Source organism: Solanum dulcamara, chromosome 4, assembly GCF_947179165.1.
Source record: "Solanum dulcamara chromosome 4, daSolDulc1.2, whole genome shotgun sequence".
Lineage (NCBI taxonomy): Eukaryota > Viridiplantae > Streptophyta > Magnoliopsida > Solanales > Solanaceae > Solanum > Solanum dulcamara.
Window position 1 is genome coordinate 7,717,501 of NC_077240.1, and position 19,098 is coordinate 7,736,598.

The 19,098-nt window shown below is 35.8% G+C and overlaps 2 protein-coding genes and 1 long non-coding RNA gene across 5 annotated transcripts; 1 reads left to right on the top strand and 2 right to left on the bottom strand.

The window, feature by feature from the left end:
• Positions 1–260: 260 nt before the first annotated feature.
• LOC129884614 (uncharacterized) lies at positions 261–2,272 on the bottom strand. Its single transcript, XR_008765968.1, has 3 exons — positions 2,097–2,272; positions 1,235–1,358; positions 261–525 (listed from the first exon to the last, which is right to left on the bottom strand). It is a non-coding gene; the product is annotated as an uncharacterized LOC129884614 (long non-coding RNA).
• Positions 2,273–3,658: 1,386 nt separating this feature from the next.
• LOC129885917 (uncharacterized) lies at positions 3,659–11,702 on the top strand. 2 transcript variants are annotated; one of them, XM_055960395.1, is made up of 9 exons: positions 3,659–3,821; positions 4,416–4,495; positions 5,991–6,120; positions 6,851–6,973; positions 7,081–7,134; positions 10,732–10,778; positions 10,900–11,001; positions 11,206–11,263; positions 11,344–11,702. In XM_055960395.1, the coding sequence occupies exons 2-9, from the start codon at positions 4,427–4,429 to the stop codon at positions 11,358–11,360; spliced, it is 600 nt and encodes a 199-aa protein (XP_055816370.1). In that variant the 5' UTR covers positions 3,659–3,821; positions 4,416–4,426; the 3' UTR covers positions 11,361–11,702. The 2 variants fall into 2 exon arrangements, with proteins under 2 accessions (XP_055816370.1, XP_055816371.1); XM_055960396.1 differs by lacking the exon at positions 3,659–3,821 and adding an exon at positions 4,825–4,995 and having other exon boundaries at positions 4,415–4,495.
• An 883-nt stretch (positions 11,703–12,585) lies between these two features.
• On the bottom strand, positions 12,586–19,001 carry LOC129885920 (zinc finger CCCH domain-containing protein 19-like). Of its 2 annotated transcripts, none has more exons than XM_055960400.1 (5): positions 17,472–19,001; positions 16,187–16,296; positions 14,785–14,844; positions 13,335–13,385; positions 12,586–13,057 (listed from the first exon to the last, which is right to left on the bottom strand). In XM_055960400.1, the coding sequence occupies exons 1-5, from the start codon at positions 18,979–18,981 to the stop codon at positions 12,986–12,988; spliced, it is 1,803 nt and encodes a 600-aa protein (XP_055816375.1). In that variant the 5' UTR covers positions 18,982–19,001; the 3' UTR covers positions 12,586–12,985. The 2 variants fall into 2 exon arrangements, with proteins under 2 accessions (XP_055816375.1, XP_055816374.1); XM_055960399.1 differs by having other exon boundaries at positions 16,187–16,308.
• Positions 19,002–19,098: the final 97 nt, after the last annotated feature.

A 19,098-nucleotide genomic window follows, 5' to 3' on the forward strand; every position in this document is an offset into this window, starting at 1 on the left:
CTTTTTCTGAAAAAGAAGGATCGCCACCTCTTGCAAGCAACCGTCGGTCACAAATGGGAATAATCATACTGTAGCATCCCCTTTTAGGAGAATACCACTTACGAAACAAAAATTAATTATTTCTATTATTTTACCCTAAAAAAAACTTATTGAAATAAGATATATGAGTTTTATTTAAAAAAATGATTTCCAATTCAACAATACTGCAGGTCCATAAAATACACAAAACTTCAAATAAGTAATTATCACAAAAATATTATCTTCCTTCGTGCATAATGACAAGTCAAAATATAACCTAGTACATTGCATTACTTGAGTTAAAAGCACACTCTAAAATAACAAAATTAACCACTTGGTTTAAGTTACAAGCCTTCAAAATTTCGTAAATAAGTGTCACACATGTATCATGTACAAGTCCCCAAAATAATATACAAAAACTAGATGTATATGCATATGTGATCTTCAAAAGAGCTCCCAAAAAGTCTACTCCACATGACCATCTTCATATCCCGCCTTGCATATCACCTACGATAGGAAACAACTATCGCTAAGCATAAAGCTTAGTGGTGTATAACCTTTGGACTTAGAGCCATTAAAAATTCTAAATTTCCCTTTTCATCATAAGCGGTTCAATAAGGTAGCATTAAGTCCAAGTGAACAAGTATATCAAGTATCAAATACAAATCTTAGAGAGTTTCAAAATACCAATACTAATATTCAAAGGCTTAAGTACCAAGAATGCTTATAATTCAATTCAAAAGAGTAGTCAAATAATCAATTTCACCCCATATGTACGTCATGCCTTCACACTAAGCACAATCAATATCAAGACGGACCGAAGCCCCAAAATCAAGAAGTGTCCATATCAAGAAGGGTCGTCACCCAATATCAAGAAGATCAAAGACCATGTTGAAAGTGGCTTTTCACTCGTACTCAAAAATGGACGAAAATCCATCGTCAAGACGAAATGCAAATCCAAAGTCAAGATGGGCAAGATCTGAATCGAGAGGCATGCCAATATCGATGACAAGTCACCGTAACAAGAAGGACAAATTCCCAACAAGAATGCAAAATGATCAAGCAATTCGTACAAGTGGGCGATTCAACGAAAGTTTTGCAATACTTGAGATAATAGTCATACCAAAATACAAAACAAGGAGTAAGGAAACAACCCAATAAAATACTTTAAATTTCTGAAAAATAAAATATTTCAAGTTCAAGTTTATACACGAACCTTGGCGTTTTAGCATACAACAAGTTCTACCACCACTCGCGGAGTTCAATTTCTCTATGTCATAGATCAACCAAAATCCACTTCGTCAAACAGTTCCTCTTAGCTTGTATAAGAGAATATACACCTTAAATACACAATCAAATATCTACTTAAGTTTAAAAGTTCCAGCATATCAAAACTAAACATAAAATTACTGAAAATCAACCCAAAGTATCAAAACGGAAAATTCTGGGCAGCACTATTGTCTTGTATTGCTGCTCAGTTTCGAAGGGGTAAATGGGATAATTAGGCTTTGTGTCCTCAAAGAAAGTTATAGCTATATGTCTTAGGGTCATATACAACTTTGAATCACCCCTACAGCAATTATGTACAACAAGATATGCTCAAAATACCCACAGCAGTCCATGTAAGATTTTTAGACCAAAATCTGGGCAGCACCTCCCCTTTACTTCATCACCCTTTTTCGAGTCAATAAAAGCAAAACTGGATTTTGGATCCTAAATAAAATTTATAGCCCTATGAAATAGATTTCCAAAACATCTTGAATCACTTAAAACTAAGTTTTACACAAGGAGTTATACTACAATTAGTAACAGCAGTCCCAACCAAAAACGGGTTTGCAACCAAAGTTTATTCCCCCAATTTCGACAACAACAACTTATCAAGAGCATCAACAACAATATAAACAATCATTCTACTTCATAACTTAACTAATTCCACCCATTTAATCCAACCAAAACATCCCCTAATCCATAAATTCCAACAAAGCAACAAACAAGTTTATAACACTATTTTCTCCGTTCTAATCCGTTAAATCTCTAAACAAGTTTGATAATAAGGAAAAACAACAACTAAATCCTACCTTGAAGTATAAGTCAACCACCTTAATACACTCCTTCTTCTCTGATTTTTAGCTCAAAATGAAGACAACACAACGTGCAACGTTTTTCTCTTCACGAGCTTCGGAAATCGGGACTCGAATTTGGGTCAAAAATGGCTTTTAATTCACTCTCTTTCTATCTCTCTATATTTCTATGGTGTTCTGGAAGTATGTTGAATGAAAGGAAAGAGATAAGGCTGAACTTATCTCTTACATGGTAAGAAATATGGGCTGACCCGATTTGAAATCGGGTTGGGCCAAATTTTCTATCCATCTTGACCCTTCAGCCTTACAATGTCCATAACTTTTTATTCCGATGTCATATATAATCCCATGACCTATGGTTGGGAAGGTATTTCAATTATCTACAACTTTCATTTTATGGGTTTTCCCAAATTTTCAAATTTTGATAGGGTTATGTCCTCCTGAAGTCAGATCATCCAAAAACATAACTTAAAACAAATAAATAAATAATTCTTAAAAATAAATTGGGGTGTTACACATATGCTATCGGCGTGGAGAAGCATTGGGAACCCCAATTTTTTTCTTCGGATCCAAGTGGGCCCTCTTGGCCACCCACGACCTTGGCTTTTTAGAGAATCCCGCTCCTGTGTCGTAGGACTTGTAGCTCGGCAGTCCACCGGGGATTCTCCTTTCCCACCGCCTCGAGCTCTCGCTTTCAGGTGGATACGCAAGACTGATCGAGCGCTCTTGCGCCGAAGATGCGTTTGGAGAAAAATCGTGGTGGAAATGCGGGCTCAACCTCCAAGTAGGAATAGATTCTATGAGTTTTTTCTGAGGACCGGAATAAGAGGTTTCGACAGCCAGCAGCAACTAGAGCATCCCGTTCGTTGAGCACAACAGAATGAAGAGGCGAACTATGAGAGTTTGCTTTTTATCTTTCTCAGAGCGAAATAAGATAAATTATAGGTGATTGAATCAGTTCAATTAGGGGTGTTGTGTTGGGTTGAAATTAATAATATTAAAATGCATTGAAATAAAAATTGGATTAGGTTACGATCCGTTCAAATTTATTTTGGGCTCAAATGAGTTGGACTCAATTGGGCTGAAATTTGGATTGGGTCATGACTTGCCCATTTTGATCTGCTTAATCTTAATAATTTTAACATATTATTATTTATCTTTTATAACCAGAATTTGAATTTCAAATTAAGAAAATAAAAATAAAAATATACAAATGGATAGATTAATTCTAAACCTTTAATATCAGAACATACATTACATCAATACAAATAAAGAGTCTCCAAATAGATTGAAATTAGAGATTGAATTAGGCTTAATTAAAAATTCTTTTAAAATGAGTTAAAACTTGAATGAATTGATATTGAACACAACACAAATTATCTGGAACACAATATATAAAAATTTCAATAGACCCTTGTGGTCGGGCCCTTCCCGGACCCTGCGCATAGCGGGAGCTTTAGTGCACCGGACTGCCCTTTTTTTTTTACGATATATAAAATTTGAGCGAATTTAAGTAATTACCAATATTTGAACTTATTTTGATACCCAATCCAACTCTAATAAATTGAATAGCCGGTCAATTAAACAATCATACTGGTTGCATTAGGGCTAATCAAATTTGGCAGAGTAGAAAGAAGAAGAAGAAGAAAACCCTTACTGCACCAAAAAGAAGAAGAAACTTGTGAGTTTTGTTCGTCAGGTTACAGTGGCGCTTTGGTTGTGGTAAGTTATATAATTGTGTTAAATTAGCTAGTTTTATTTTTATGGTTGAAATTGAATGATCACCATTATGATGGTCACCTATTTCTGGTTGGGTTTGTCTGTTCTTCCCCACGTCAAGCTCAAGGTCTCTCTCTGGGTTTGCCCCTGCAAAGCCCTATCCCCCTGAACTGCAGGTTCTACCCCTTCTTAAACCCATGTTGCGCACATGACTTAATCACTCGTTGATTCCCTAACGAACAACATGAGACACTAGAATTAGACTGGAAAGTCTACAACATACTAAATCAAACACTTTGAATGTGTGGATGAGCCACCTCAGTTAACTGTAGACTATATTAGTCAACAACTAATAATTATGTAATTGAAAAAAAAAAAAACTGAAACCAAAAAGAAGTGCTTTATGATGGTCTGTTTTGGTTTATATTTGTTTTGTTTTTTCCCTTTTAAAGATTTTTTTTGACTCAAACTGAAACATGTATACCCCTACAAGTATTTACCCTACTGGTTAAGCAACAAAAGATTTGTGGTGTAATTACTGATTCTTTTTTTTTCGGGGTAATACTGTATTAATCTATTTTATGGGCCATGATACAGGGTTTGATTTAATGGCCTACAGAGGGCGTGGTCGGGGGCGACCACGGGCGGCTAAGCAAGTCTCATTTGAACTTTTCCCTGTAAGTGAAATCCTTTGGCTCGTTAATGTTATATTCTTCACACGAATTATGATACAATATATGTTTCTGGATGGGTAACATTGCTTAATGAGCTTGGTCACAAGTTTGAATGTGGGATGAGGTTTGTGATAGGTGCAGTGTTAGATTAAACATAATGAATCATCTGTATACCACATAAATAAAGCCGTATGGATAATATAGTGGACACGATTAATTTGAAATTGACGTTATAGTTGATTAATATATTTATTTTGGGAAATGGGTGAATTTTTTCAACTTTTGAAGTTGTAAAAATGCGTGCTAACATAAGAGATCAAATTTTTGTGAAGGGATAGGAGAAGTGGCTTTCAAAAGGATGGTTTTCTCGTACTGAAGTTAATCCTAGGAAGTTCAACACCTGCAATAATGCTGTACCCAAAAATGCACTTGGCTGATATGAGAGTTTTTATGCTGATAAATAGAAAGATGTCTGAAACATAGTGCCTGTTTTGATGTTTGAGGTACATAATTTGATTATATATATATCTAGACACCTGGAATAAATTCAGGGAGAAGTTCAGGATTTGCATCATATATTATTTCAACTAACAAAATCAGAATATTAAAGTCTTATGTGATATATCAGGAGATGTTAAAATTGAACTTTATAGAAGAATTCTTTAGCATCACCCTGATGCTCTTTAATGAAATCCTTTACTTCATAACCTCCACCCACCCACCCACCCTCCACCACCACCAAACAAAAAAAGTTAACAGAAGAATTTGTATGAGATTTCATCCATACATCTGGAGTATAATGCTCCAAGAACATCCGAAGGATGAATATATAATTCATTGCAGTACTGCCTGGCCAGCATTTTATGGTGCAACCCTGGAAAAAATATGGACAATTTTCTTTCTTGCTATGCAAGCCTATCATTATCAATAGATGTAATATGGAAGCATTATTATAATACTGGAAAAATAGCCTTGTACATTATTTGGATGTTAACATATTGGTATAATGGAGAATTTCTTAAGCCCAAGGATTTCCTTTTTCCTTGGAAGTTACTTTTTATTTACTTGTAACTTTGGTCCCTTGATTAACTATTTCTGACAGATTTTGTTTAGTAATTGAACTATTGTACATGTGCCTTTGACATGAGAAGTTCATGTAGAATTTTCTGTTTTTTGGTGTTAAACAGTACATATATTCTATATTCAAGTGAAAACATTTGATGTAAACCCTGATTAATGTGTCTTATCACTTATGTGTTACTGGATGTTGAGGTCATGTCCACTGTTAGTTTAGTTGATTTAACCTGGCTCATAGTTGTTGGTAGATGTAATCCGAGCTGAAGCCTGTCAGCTGAAATCAACTATTGGGCTTGATATAGATAGATCTCTTACTACTTAAAGTTTATTAAGATGAAAGATTGAAAATGATCTTAACTTTAGCTTAATGTGGTCAGCTGGTTTGCAGATAATACAATTTGAACCTTTCTACCATCTGCAGGAAGTTGAGAACTTGGGTAATGCAGCTAGTGTCACTGAAAGGATAACTTTGGCAATTTGGCAGGCAAATTTACAGAAGTATTGGAACTCCTCTCCTTATTATTTGACAGAGGAAAGTGATGTTTTGAAGAGTAAGGATTCAATTTTTGAAAGTTTTAGTCCTTTTTGTGAGGAAATGTCATACCACTTGTTTAGGAATGAATAAAGCCACTAATTAAGCTATCTGTACATGATTGTCATTATCGTTTTGTCACAACCCAAACCTGCAGGGCCATGATTAGCCTGGTGTCTGTAGAGTGAACTCTTAAGCTCTTAGCCCTGTATTTCTACCTTATCTGATACTCGTATTTTATGCGTGCTGCAATACGAGCAGATTGTCGTTTCACGGAGTCATCATGGACCCTTCTTTCAGATTTTTTTTTTCTTTTTGAAAATGCTTCTTGTATTTTTCCTCCCGAGTGTTTATGAAGGTCTACAATGCAAATTAGGGAAGCTACAGAATTCTGAAAGAAAAAATCATGTGGTTCAGGTGATTCATTTCAAGGACAGTTTGGAAAACATTTTCAGTTAGAATGGTTAATCCATCTGCAGTCTTTGAAAATTAATCTTTTTCTTTCTGCCTTATCTGATAAGTATTGCCATGATTATGGATTATTTGAAGCTCCGGCTTATGTCCATACTGCATAGTATCAAATTTCCGATCTTCTATAGCTGGCATACCCCTCTGCATGATTTGACATTTAATGTCTTGTTATTCTATGTCTGACATTCGGATTACTTCATTTTTTACATGTTACTTTATATGAACCTTTGCTAGTTTCTGATTTCTGATCTTCTGTACATCACAAATTTTGTTTCTAGAGACGAAAGGAATGGATATAGAAAGGTTTTCGGATAGGAGCTCAGAGAGGGCCAAGTCAAAGCCACCATTGACGCACTTCATAAGGATGGATTCTGCCCATGTTCCTGCAGAACTAGCTAAAGGTTTTGTATTCCTTAATTCTTAAATTCTTTGATATGTTGCTTATTTAGATCTCTTGAACCTATTTTGTTTGCTTACTTAGATGCTTTTATGATTATAAATATTATAGGTGGAAGGGAGGAGAGACATGCTGCAAAAAGAGTGCGTTGGAACCCAGAGTTAGGTAAAGTACCATGATTGTCTTTCTTTCTTTCTGTTTAGTCTTTGTTGTCTGCAAAATTTCTCGCTTGATAAATTGGCTAATATTATGTCTCTCACTCTCGTGGATTATGATTTGTCTTTGGAGATGAATTCTTTCAAAGCTTCATGAATGGTTGTTTGATGTTAGAGGCCGAGGACAGTTATTGAAGAAGTTTATCTTTGTAACATGAAGCACTAATTCACCCCCTGGTCAAAATTTGACCTCAAGCTTATGATGTGGCCTCGTAATGTTGCTATGGAACCTTTGGAGGATATCTTTATGTTTTATCTTATTTATCCAATAGTAGATCTAAAACATGTTTGATTTTCCTTTCTATTTCATACAACAACTACGCCTCAATACCAATGGTTAGGATAGTTGCCTTCCTTTATCTTTTTTGAATCTGGCAACTTTGTATAATTGCCCAATCTTTAGGGTAGTTGCCTTCCTTAATCTTTTTTGAAACTGGTAACTTTGTATATTTATGTTAGAATCAGAATCTTACAAGAGTTGTAGTACCCCTCATATTTACAAAGTACTACCTACATCTATGATCCTATGTCTACAATGTGTCTAAAACATCAACAATAGAGATAGGATCATTAGAAAGTAACTGGTTACACCAAAAACACAGTAGCAATATGCAATTAAGCCTAGAGCTCGTTTGGATTAGCTTATAAGCTGTTTTCAGCTTTTTTGAGTGTTTGGTTGGCCAACTTAAAGTCATTTTGTGCTTAAAATAAGCCCCCCCCCCAAAAAAAAATTGGATTTGCTTGACTTAGTTTATCTAAAACAGCTTATAAGCCAAAAAAATAAGTTGGGTTACCCCAGTTTTTTTTTTTAGCTTATAATAAGCAGTTTTCATCTTATAAGCAGCTTAAAAAAGCTTATCCAAACAGGCTCTTAATCTTTTGCATATTGTTCTCTATGCTCTCAAAACACCGAGAATTCCTTTCCTTCCATATTGTCCACCAAATGCTTGCTTGGGACTATCCTCCACCTGCCTCTATTCTTGGCCAACAACCCAGCCTGTTCCCAGCTTGTTAAGGCCTCTGTAATCTTCCCAGGCATGCTCCGTGCTATTCCTCTGAGGTTCAAAAACAATCTCCATAGTTGTCCTGTGATTCTACAATGTAAGATGATTCACAGTCTTTGCCTGCTCCCCACACAAGAAGCAACTGGGGCTTAGAATTATCCCCCTTTTCATTAGGTTCTCTTGGGTAAGCACAACCTCCTTTGCTAGAAGCCACACAAAGCATGCCAGTTTATATTGCATTTTGGTTTTCTAAATGTTATTCCAGGGCCAACTGTTTGGCTGCTGGTTGTAGTTGTTCATTTTCCTGTAAGCTTTGCTTGCTTTGTATGTGCCTTTCTCATCTCCACGCCACCATAGTTCATCTTCATCTGCTCCCAATCACTGAATTGCTCAATCTTCTTGATGAAATCTGTCATTCTTGGTATTTCCCAATCATTGAGTTGCCTTCTAAAGTTGAATCTCCATCCCTCTGTTGTCCATATATCTGCTATGGTACTCTGTTGGTGTAATACTAAGGAGTAGATATCTGGGAATAGCCTTTCTAAGCTGCCTTCTTCATGCCATTTATCTGTCCAGAACTTGGTTTTAGCCCCATTATTCAGCTTGATCTTGAAGAAGCACTTAAGTCTCAGTCCAGAGATCTCTGATGGATCTCCATAAGTTAACTCCATAAGGAGTTGTAGTTTCCTTACTCATCCATCTGTCTTCCTCCTCATACTTAGCTTCTATGACTCTCCCCCACAAAGTCTCTTTGTCATTGGCATACTTCCATAACCATTTCATTCTGAGTGCCTTACTGTGAGTGTCTAGATTCTTGATCCCCAAACGCCCAAACTTCTTGTCAATTACCTGAGATTTCCATTTGACCTAGTGTAGATTTTTGTCTTTATTGCCTTGCCACAAAAACTTGTTCCTTATTTTGTCCAGCCAATTAATGATCCCTGCTGGTATAGGGAACAAGGACATCATATAAGTTGGCAGGAGTCTAACACAGAGTTGATGAGGTTAATCTACCACCTAATGACAAGTACTATCTTTTCCACCTTGGCAATTTCTTCTTACATTTCTCTACCACATTATTCCAAATTTCCTTAGACTTTGATTTTGCTCCTAAAGGCATACCCAAGTACACTGTTGGTAGACTACCAATCTCTCCTCCCAGAATTGCATTCAGGGATTCCATGGTTGTGACCTCATTGATATTGATAGGACATAGAAAGCTCTTTCTCCAGTTGATGTGCAGTCCAGACATCCCTTCAAATACAAAGCCTTCCATTATCTTTCATATGTGACATTTCATAGATCTTCTGAAGCGTTGACTGTTGAGTTGCAAATCATGTTCTCTGAACATACCATGCATAAAATCTTTACACTTTGGTTTGCTAAAAAGTTATTTACCTTATCAAAAAAAAAATTGTCTTTACACTTTGGTAATAGAAGTACTGATTTATGGCAACACTCTTTGAATAACGTGCATCAGAACCTCTACCAAAGCATCATCAGCACATTGCCTGGCAGACGTCGGCTTTGTACCAAATGTACTTGGAGACACCCAAATAATGATCATTTGCAACTGTCTGCCTAAACATCCTGTGATTGCATATGGCATAATTGCTTCAAGTTGAGTGAATCAATCCATTGATCAGTGGTAGAGCTCTTTAAAGACACCAAGCTGGGTTAGGAACCTTGGTCTAGCTTATGTGATATGCACAATGCACCAGCTTGTCTTTGTCAGTTTCTGTAGACACAATGTTCTTGATCAGTTTAGATGCCAAGAAAGAAGCCAAGACAATAAAAAAGAAACAGAAGATAAAACAAAAAGGAGACGAATCCTTACCTTTTCTCAAAAAAAAAAAAGAGTCAATCCTTTTCCTCTTCAACTTTATTTTGTATCTTTTCTACTTGAAAGATGAAAGATTTCTTTAGAGTGAGATAGCATTGGTTCTATGCATCCCAAGAAGCTCATGATATGGTGAGGTCGCTGGAGCATGAGCACTGAACAAGCTTATCTTATTGCTGTGGCAAGAGATATGGTCCATCTTTTTCCTTTGAACTTTAATTTGTCAATAGGCATATTCTTGGACTCCTTATACTTCTCATTGTACATTGACAAGTCTGTGAAATGATTATATAACTTTAGCTATTTACATGACCCTGCACAAAAGAAAGCTCTTCTCCACTCGTGATCTATTTCATTAAGGGGATATGTGCTTTTGTGGTGGGCTAGGGTTCTCAGTGATCTTGTAAGTCATGTGAGTTCTTTGTATTAAAACTGCAGTTACCTATCTAAAAGAAGAAGTCACGTTGAAAAGAAATGCAGATGCTTTTCTCTCTTCTGCCTTCCGTGTGAGTTCTTTGTATTTGGACTACAATTACCTGTCCAAAGGAAGTTGTCACATTGAAAAGAAATGGAGATGCTTTTCTCTCTTTGTATTTGGGCTACAATTACCTATCCAAAAGAAGTTATCATGTTGAAAAGACATGCAGATGCTTTTCTCTCTTCTGTAATTTATCGAGCTCATGAAATTGTTTTTGGGTGACAGACATGAAAAAATTGGATCTTTTGGAAAAGCTTGATCAAAAGTCTAAGGTTAAGCCTCTTATCTATATAAAATAATGTTTCCTTCGAGATGTTTTAGCAAAAAAGTTAACTTGTCTACTGCAATGTTTATCTTTTGATTGTTATGTTTCTTTTCACTGCAAATTCATAGGGCGATGATGAAAAGAAAAAAGATGTTGAAGATGAGGACGAAGAACAAGAGGAGAAGATTGAAGAGGAAGAAGAATTTAGTGATGACGGAGATTACAATCAGGTATGTGGGAAAACCTTCTGCGGCCCTAACCTGACAGTCATATTTAAGGAACTTGAAATCAGAATGCTTTGTGTTCCTCTAGATTGAATTATACTTGCATTGCTTGTCAACTGTTTGTATACCTAGATCAACATCAGTAAGTGACATTCTCTATAAAGTATGTACTGAGCTTAAGTATATTGAAACTCTTGAACAATTGTACAGAATCTTTATGATTACGATGATGATGAAGACGACTTCAACATGAATGAAGATAATAATGGTATGGTCCAATTTTCAGTTTCTTTTCTTCTTTTATTTGATGCAGCAGTATTTGTTACTTCTTATTGCCCTTGATTGCAGATGATGCCATGTATTGAAGTTGCTTGGTGGAATGGTTTTTGCTTGCCTTTGGAATTTTTTTTGCAGAGATGGAATTCTTTAATTACTGTTATTGGACTTCTAGAAAGCTCATAGGCCTTGTAAATTAGCAAACAGCTATTTAATTTTGGACAATCAAGAAAAAACATTTTCTTGTTGTGTCTTAGAGAGGCTCCCTTTGGACAGATCAACAAGTTAGAGATCTATGTATATGTTTAGACCGAAAAAGCACAGACCTTCTGTTTCAAGAAACTACATCCATGGGCATGGTATGCCTGGATGGCCTTTTTGATCATCTTCTTCCCTGTTCATTAATGCAAGAACTCCATTCGGTTTTTTTTTTTTGGTGTGTGTGGGGGATGTTGGTTTAGGTGTTCCTGCTTTTTAAAGTTGATGGAAATTGGTTTATGCAGTTATACTTTCTCTCTTTTTATTTATTCGACACGAACATATCTTTCATCTATTTTTTCATTTATGCAGTAATAGACAGATTTATGCTACTGTCTGATAAAAGTTGCGAGCTTTGCGTGCTCTCTTTTTTGTTAAAAAATAAAGTGTTAGTCCCAGAGAAATTAATTAATAAAATAAAAACATAAAGAACCACAATTTTAAGTAGAGGGGCCAAGTCAAACAAAACAGAGTGCAAAGTAATTTCAAGATGGATCCTCCATTTGTAGGTCAGTTTATAAAACTTTATCATATGGGGTGTTTATATCAAGTTAGTAGATGTATGAATATAAATTTATTTCACTTGAAACAGGATTAATTACTATTATGCTAGGATAATTTTGATCCGACAAAAAGATAGATGTAATCTGATCCCTGTATGTATTTGGTGGACTAAAATGGGAAAAAAAAGGGAATCAAGATGCTTTGAAGATAAATCGAGAAGAATTGCATTCTTTCAAAGAGAAATTTTAGATGATGTAGGCTCACTTTTAGAATCCTCATAAGAGGAAAAGGACTCACTTTTGCTTCCCTCTTCCAGAACCAATGTTTTTGACAAGTTCAGATCATTCAGAGTAACTGATGAAGCTATCTCAATACCGTACTTTCACTTTTTCCTTTTTTTCAGAATATGCATAATGCTGAGGTATTTCTCTGAGAGAAGGATACCACATTGAAAGGTTCATTTATATCATGTAGATGATTTTCTGATTAATGTCTACATGAAACCGCCCGACATGTGCACAGGGAAGACATGCAAGTTCAGAAAAGATGATTCTGGAAAAGGGAGATAAGTTGCATTAAGTTGAAAAGAATACACCATATACCCCTTCTCATGAATCATGATATGGGGTAAGAGCAAATGCAACTTCAAAATGAGTACATCTGGTTTTTCTTATAGAAACTAAAGCGGTCCGGAAAAAGTCTTAACGGGCTGTAATATAAATAACAAAGCTAGAACTGAATAATCTTTGTAACAACTAAAATCAAAATACCAAGGTAATAGAGACGAGCTACTAAAGTTTTCCAAGAATGGCTTGATGCATCTTATTGCCATCCCTTTCATCTTCAGCCAGAGGTTCAAGCTGTACTACTTCGGGAATCACTCCAAGATTATTTTTCTTTAGGGTTGTCTCATCGAGCATTGGTGCATCTGATTGTCATTCCCATCAAGAGATTAAAGCTCTTCTTCCTCTGGAATCACTCTAGGAATATTCTGCAGTGCAAGTTCCAGCTCTCGAGCAATTCTCTGACATTAAAAGAGGTGGTGTCATCAGATATTTAGATGTTTCGCAAATATATTGATTCAAGATAAAAATAAACAGGTCGCTAATATTTTCATTTTACTGAAATGGAAGCTGAAATCATTTTACAACATTTGATCCATATTGCACGATAATATTTTGTATTCTCATGCCAATGGAGTATAAATTCGTAAAGCTACAAACTATCCAAATTAACAAGGAGTGCCTAAGCAAAATAAATTATCCAAATTTAAAAGTAACTTGGTAAGATTGAAACCATACATGATTTGTGATGTCCTCATGAAGGATTTTAGCCTTCTGTTCAACCTCCACCTGCAAATAGGAGACTAAGTTTTATGGTATTACTAAACGGAATGAATCTATAACAGGAAAACTTGAGGAATTAAGCTTATATCCTTTCAGAAAAATATAAGACAAAAATAAAAGTATCAGCACTCTAATAATTCAAAACATTTAATAAACATTTTGTAGATTTGAGTCTCTCCACAACTCATCACTGAAAACTCCCCATGGCTCGGGGAATATATCCGTGTCCACAAGTGAGGAGAATAAAAAACCAAATCCAAATCCAAATTATATAGAAGTATTCCCTTTCAAGTAGCTTAAGATTATAAATGAAGTTGTACAAATTCAAAAGCACTTTTAAAAAAAAGGAAATTCAAAAGGACTCTCCATATAGTAAAAAAGGAACTAGAATAGCAGTGTGTTAAACTGGTAAGCTGGAGGATTCCCTCATTATCTCCACAGTAGGCAAGAAGTGCACTGATCCACACAACTCACTATTGAATCATGTTGTTTGGCTGATCTGCGGTAGCGTTCTAGATGAACCCATTCAATGTCCAGTTATACTCTTATCTTGAGACCTTCCCAAAAATGCAATTCTAAAGTTGTCTTTCCTTTTGGAGAAAAAGAATATTCATGTAACATGCATATGATGGGAAAAACAGTTTCTTTGAGGTGGTGCTGTGGAGTTTGCTAAAAAAGAAAGAAGACAATTGGTTTCAGTGAGTCATGCTTTTTATTTGAAATGGAACACGATGATAAAGGCCAGCTTGCAGGCACTGTTACTTGGTGAAACCAAAACTGAGGACACTATCAAGTACACGGAATGTTTAGGGCTACAGACCAGGACTGGAAGACCTATTCCAATTACAGAGACTCATTTTTCCATCAACAACCAACAACGATAAGGGACCAGGATTAGAAGAAGAAGAAGAAGATTGAGAATTCACTTGGACACTCCATTATTCTCCCTTCATCAGAGTCCTTTTCATTAACTGGTTAAGAATTGGGGACCACTAACCCAGCCAAGATCACCCAGGTTCTACTAGTTCCTTCCCACCAGAAGGGTCACATGACAGGACATGAAGGATAAATGAATATGACCAAGAGCAGTCACTCTTAGGGAAAGGATGAATCCCAGAACAAAGCAAGAGAGCATGTGGTATGTTGCAAGTAGCATGTTGCCTGAAGAGCTGAGACTTCAGAAATACTATATAACCAAAGAGAAATTGGTTGTTCTAGAGGCAATCAGAACTTGCACCAGGCAGTGCCGACAGAGGGATCATTTTTTAGACAAGTCATTTATTTGGGGGTATTTTATGCTGGAAACAATAGTTAATCATATTAAAGCTATCAGTCATATAATAATATCTAGACTATGCTTCAACAATAATAGTTATGTTACAAAATGCAAGCCAAAAAAACTTACAATTGTAAGCTTTTTTTGAAGGCCAGCTTTCACCTTCTTTCTGAGCTCATCACACTCTTCCTGAAAAACAGAGAAAAATGTCAAAATACATTGAATTGAAGGGTTAACCACAAAAGCTTTTTGGTAGAGGTTTAGCCACTGACTAGTTCACACTGTTAAGATGTTTCTCAAGTATAGATGAATACATGTAACAGCTTCAAATCAACGAAGGGTGAGATGCTATGTTGTATTCTAAAGAAACAAAAAATTTAGCTTCCATTAAGATCTAGACTACTAGAAACGTTCAATCGTTTCATTTTTTATAAGTGGAAACATTCAATCAGCTTTTTCCCTCAGTTCAAGAAATACTCAAAGTGATAATCAGAAAATGGAGATGGGAATAATCAGTAGGTGCCTTCCTATTAGGTCTATAACCTATTTTTTTGGATAAGCAATTTCCATTAATGTAAAAGCACCAAGAGTTGCTCAAAAGACTCTAAACAAATATGAGTGCTCCAATTACACGTTACAGTCCAGCAGCTCTAGAATGCTATCAAACATTTATCGCCTATGATAGTTTAAATTACTTCCAATTTGATAATCACACAAAACCACCTCCGCTTTCACAAGGTTGAGAATATTGGTAACCCAAATGAAGTCACTCTTCAGTCACTGAATTTGGTTTTTACTGTAACTAGAAACATAAAGAGATAAGGTATACGTACACTTTACCCTTCCCAGACCCCAGATATGGGATTACACTGAATATGCTTTTGTACAGTAACTAGAAAACGTATGAAGTTACAAATTCTGTGGTGCAGATTACACCTACAAGGCGGGTTAAAAAGCTATTTTCTTCTGTTCGTATAGAAAAGGATAGCTAATCCACATGCCACACCTCCAATCATTGGCTGCAATCGAGATCGTTTCCAAGATTGAAATCTATTATGACACTACAAACACAAAAATCTGAGACAGCCAATGATAACAACTTCTCAAAAAAAGAGAAGACCTTTTATCTTTTTTAAAAGATCAAAACAAATATAGCCTAGAAAATAACCAACACCCAAAATTAACAACTTTTTTGCAGTCTGCTTTAGCAGTTTGGAATCTAACACTAAGTTAGAAGGGCGACACATATTTGTACATGGCAAGACTCGGATTAACAACATTTAATCTATATATGTAATGAATGTATAGGTAGAATGATCATATAAGTGTTGTGTATATCTGCCTCCTCAAAACCAGCGGAACAGTAGACTTCTGAGCAGGCATACAAAAATATTCACAGCAGTTTAATATATATATATATGTATATATATATATATGTATATATATATATATATAGCTGTTAGCTGCAAATCACGTCAAATTATAGGTAGAGATTGCATAGACAGATGCCTCAAAAGATGAAGTAGGTTACCTTAGAAAACTCATCATCAGAAAGCATGGTCAAGCAAACATCTCCAGCCATATTTGAAACTTGAATTAAACTCTCGCTATTGCACTTATCGCTTGATCCATGCTTAATCCCTGAAACACTCTCTTAAACAACAAAGACGTCACTTTGGAAGCAAAATTTGTGCTCAACATTAGGTTTTCAACAGAAGAAAATATTATATATTAGGACTTGGAAGATGAGAATTAGATTATGGTCATTGCCATATTATATATTAAGACTTGGAAGATGAGAATAAGATTATGGTCATTGCCTCACTCTCTCCATTCAATTTATTTGACCTGCTTGCTTTTTTCCTTATCCAAATTTGTAAGCTTATTTAATAGATCGATTTATCTTATTTCATCACGTCATATCTTTTCATCGATCTATTGCACTCTATTCACATATCAAATTTCTACTTCCAAATTTATCCAAGTCCTATTAAACTTAATTATAGTAACCTATTTTTAATTCTCTCTCAACCTTTGGTGCTATTCAAACTAGGTTTTCTACTCTTCTTCTTTGGGTTGGAGAATGTAACTTGTTTTAGTTTAGCAACAATCAGCCTCCGTTCGGAGAAGAGTGGTATGATCAGGAATCAACTCATCTGATTCTCTATGTCAATTCCGACGTTCATGTTTTACCATTTTCAAAATATATTTACATATTTGAAAAATACATATTAATTACTGCTAATCACACTTATTTGGTAAAATCAAACCGACTTATTTAAACATATTGTAGTCAAAGAAAGAAACAATTTGACTCACCAAATAGTAATAGTATCAAACAACATGGGCAGACAAAGTATAATAAATTGTAAAGAAGGTTTATCTGTTCCAAACAAAAGAGGGTGTCAAGAATGGACTCTTCTCTCAATATTAACAGCACAGCAATGACAAACTCAAAGGAAATTCAGTTCATGGAAAGATGAAAAAAATGAGTTTTGAGTTTCAACTTTTATTTCATGTGCTTGAACAGATTATCAATGTCATGATAACAACAAAAAGTGTAAACAAAGCTGGTTGAGGAAACATAAATCATTTATGTTAAAAAATTAGGTGTTCTGAATGGAAGACATGAGCATAATGCAGCATGCAGACATATTCACAGCAGTCATGTTTTGGATAATTTCAAGTATCCAAAAACTTTGTATGGAAGACATGAGAATAATGCAGCATTCAGAAACATTCACAGCAGTCTACCGAGGGATGTTAGCAACTATTTTAAAAAAAAATCAAAGAATGAAGTCATTTATTAAAACAACCTGTAATTTGCACAAGCTGATGAGAGTTATGCTGCTCAAAATCACGTGGTTCTAGCTTGACCCGAACAAAACTTCCTATAATCTTGGTTTCAATTGACTCAGGCTTCTTGATCATCTCCAGAACCAAACTCCTCTTCAGGTAAACAAGTTTGATATTTTCAGGAATCAAGGCTGCAAATTGACTTTGTGCTGCAGTTGAATACCAAATTGAGGGTCTTTTGGTTTGTTCAACCTTTTTCTCAGTTTTAGAAGCCACCAACATTTCTGTGTCATCGTCTTCAAGGTCATGATCAAGCTCATCCTTTTGTAATCGCTCCTCATTTTCAACAAAATGGCTTTCAAGGAGGCTAAATAATCTCTCTTTGTTTACCACTTTTTTCCCAAAAATAGATTCTAACTGAACATCACAAAGGATCCTTCTCTTTTCAACTGGATGGATAAGGTTATGTTCTTTTACATATTTACATACCATCGATGTCACATCATATGGCGATAATTTTTGTCTGGTATCTTGACCAATATACCGAAGAAAGTCAATTAGAGATTTTGATCCCCATCCAACAGATTCTTTTTTCTTTGAAGTGACTCTTCTTTGAATCTTTATTTTCTGCTGTGTACATCTTTTCTTTTCATCCCTTTTCTTCTGAGGTCCTCCATCACTGAAATCTCCATTGTCCGAAGAAAGCTTCTCATCCTCATTTTCAGCCAGAGATTCAAGCTCAACTTCTTCGGGAATCACCCCAAGAATATCTTTCTTTGTAGGGGTTGACTCATCTAAGCATTGGTGTATCTGATTGACATCCTTCTCGTCCTTAGCCAGACATTCAAGCTCTACTTCTACGGAAATCACTCGAAGAATATTTTTCTTTGTAGGGGTTGCCTCATCTGCGCTTTGATGCATCTTATTGCCATCCCTCTCATCTTCAGTCATAGGGTCAAGCTCTACTTCTTCGGGAATCACTCCAAGAATATTTTTCTTTGTAGTTGTCATCTCATCTGCGCATTGATGCATCTTATTGCCATCCCACTCATCTTCAGTCATAGGGTCAAGCTCTACTTCTTCGGGAATCACTCCAAGAATATTTTTCTTTGTAGTTGTCATCTCATCTGCGCATTGATGCATCTTATTGCCATCCCACTCATCTTCAGCCAGAGGTTCAAGCTCTACTTCTTTGGGAATCACTCCAGGAATATTTCTCGTTGTAGGGGTTGTCTCATCTAAGCATTGGTGCATCTGATTGACTTCCTTCTCATCCTTAGAGAGTGGTTCAAGCTCTACTTTCTCAGGAGTCACTCTGGGAATATTTTGCTTGGTAGGGGTTGTTTCATCTGAGCATCGGTGCATCTGATTGTCATTCATATCAAGAGATTCAAGCTCTACTTCCTCTGGAATCACCCTAGGAATTTTCTGCAGCTCATCTGACAGGTACGAAGGTTTCTGTAGGAGCTTTTTTCTCTCTGTATGCTTGTAAAATGTAAACACCAAGGGGGTTAAGGAAACACACTCCATTCTTTGCAGAATGGACCAGGATGAAGAACAGTGAGACAACAGTACATAGAGACAAAATTAGGGCATGAAGGATGAGATGATAAAAGAGGAACATAGGGGTTAGGATGAAATTGGTGA

Bases quoted from the DNA above. Each gene is read 5' to 3' on its own strand.
- LOC129885920 (XM_055960399.1), bottom strand. From the start codon at position 18,981: ATGGAGTGTGTTTCCTTAACCCCCTTGGTGTTTACATTTTACAAGCAT. The intron at 13,386-14,784 runs GTAAGTTTTTTT...TCCTATTTGCAG, and splicing joins TTCAAAAAAAGCTTACAATT to GTGGAGGTTGAACAGAAGGC. The intron at 13,058-13,334 runs GTATGGTTTCAA...TTTTAATGTCAG, and splicing joins ATGAGGACATCACAAATCAT to AGAATTGCTCGAGAGCTGGA.
- LOC129885917 (XM_055960395.1), top strand. From the start codon at position 4,427: ATGGCCTACAGAGGGCGTGGTCGGGGGCGACCACGGGCGGCTAAGCAA. The intron at 4,496-5,990 runs GTAAGTGAAATC...TACCATCTGCAG, and splicing joins TCTCATTTGAACTTTTCCCT to GAAGTTGAGAACTTGGGTAA. The intron at 6,121-6,850 runs GTAAGGATTCAA...TTTTGTTTCTAG, and splicing joins GGAAAGTGATGTTTTGAAGA to AGACGAAAGGAATGGATATA.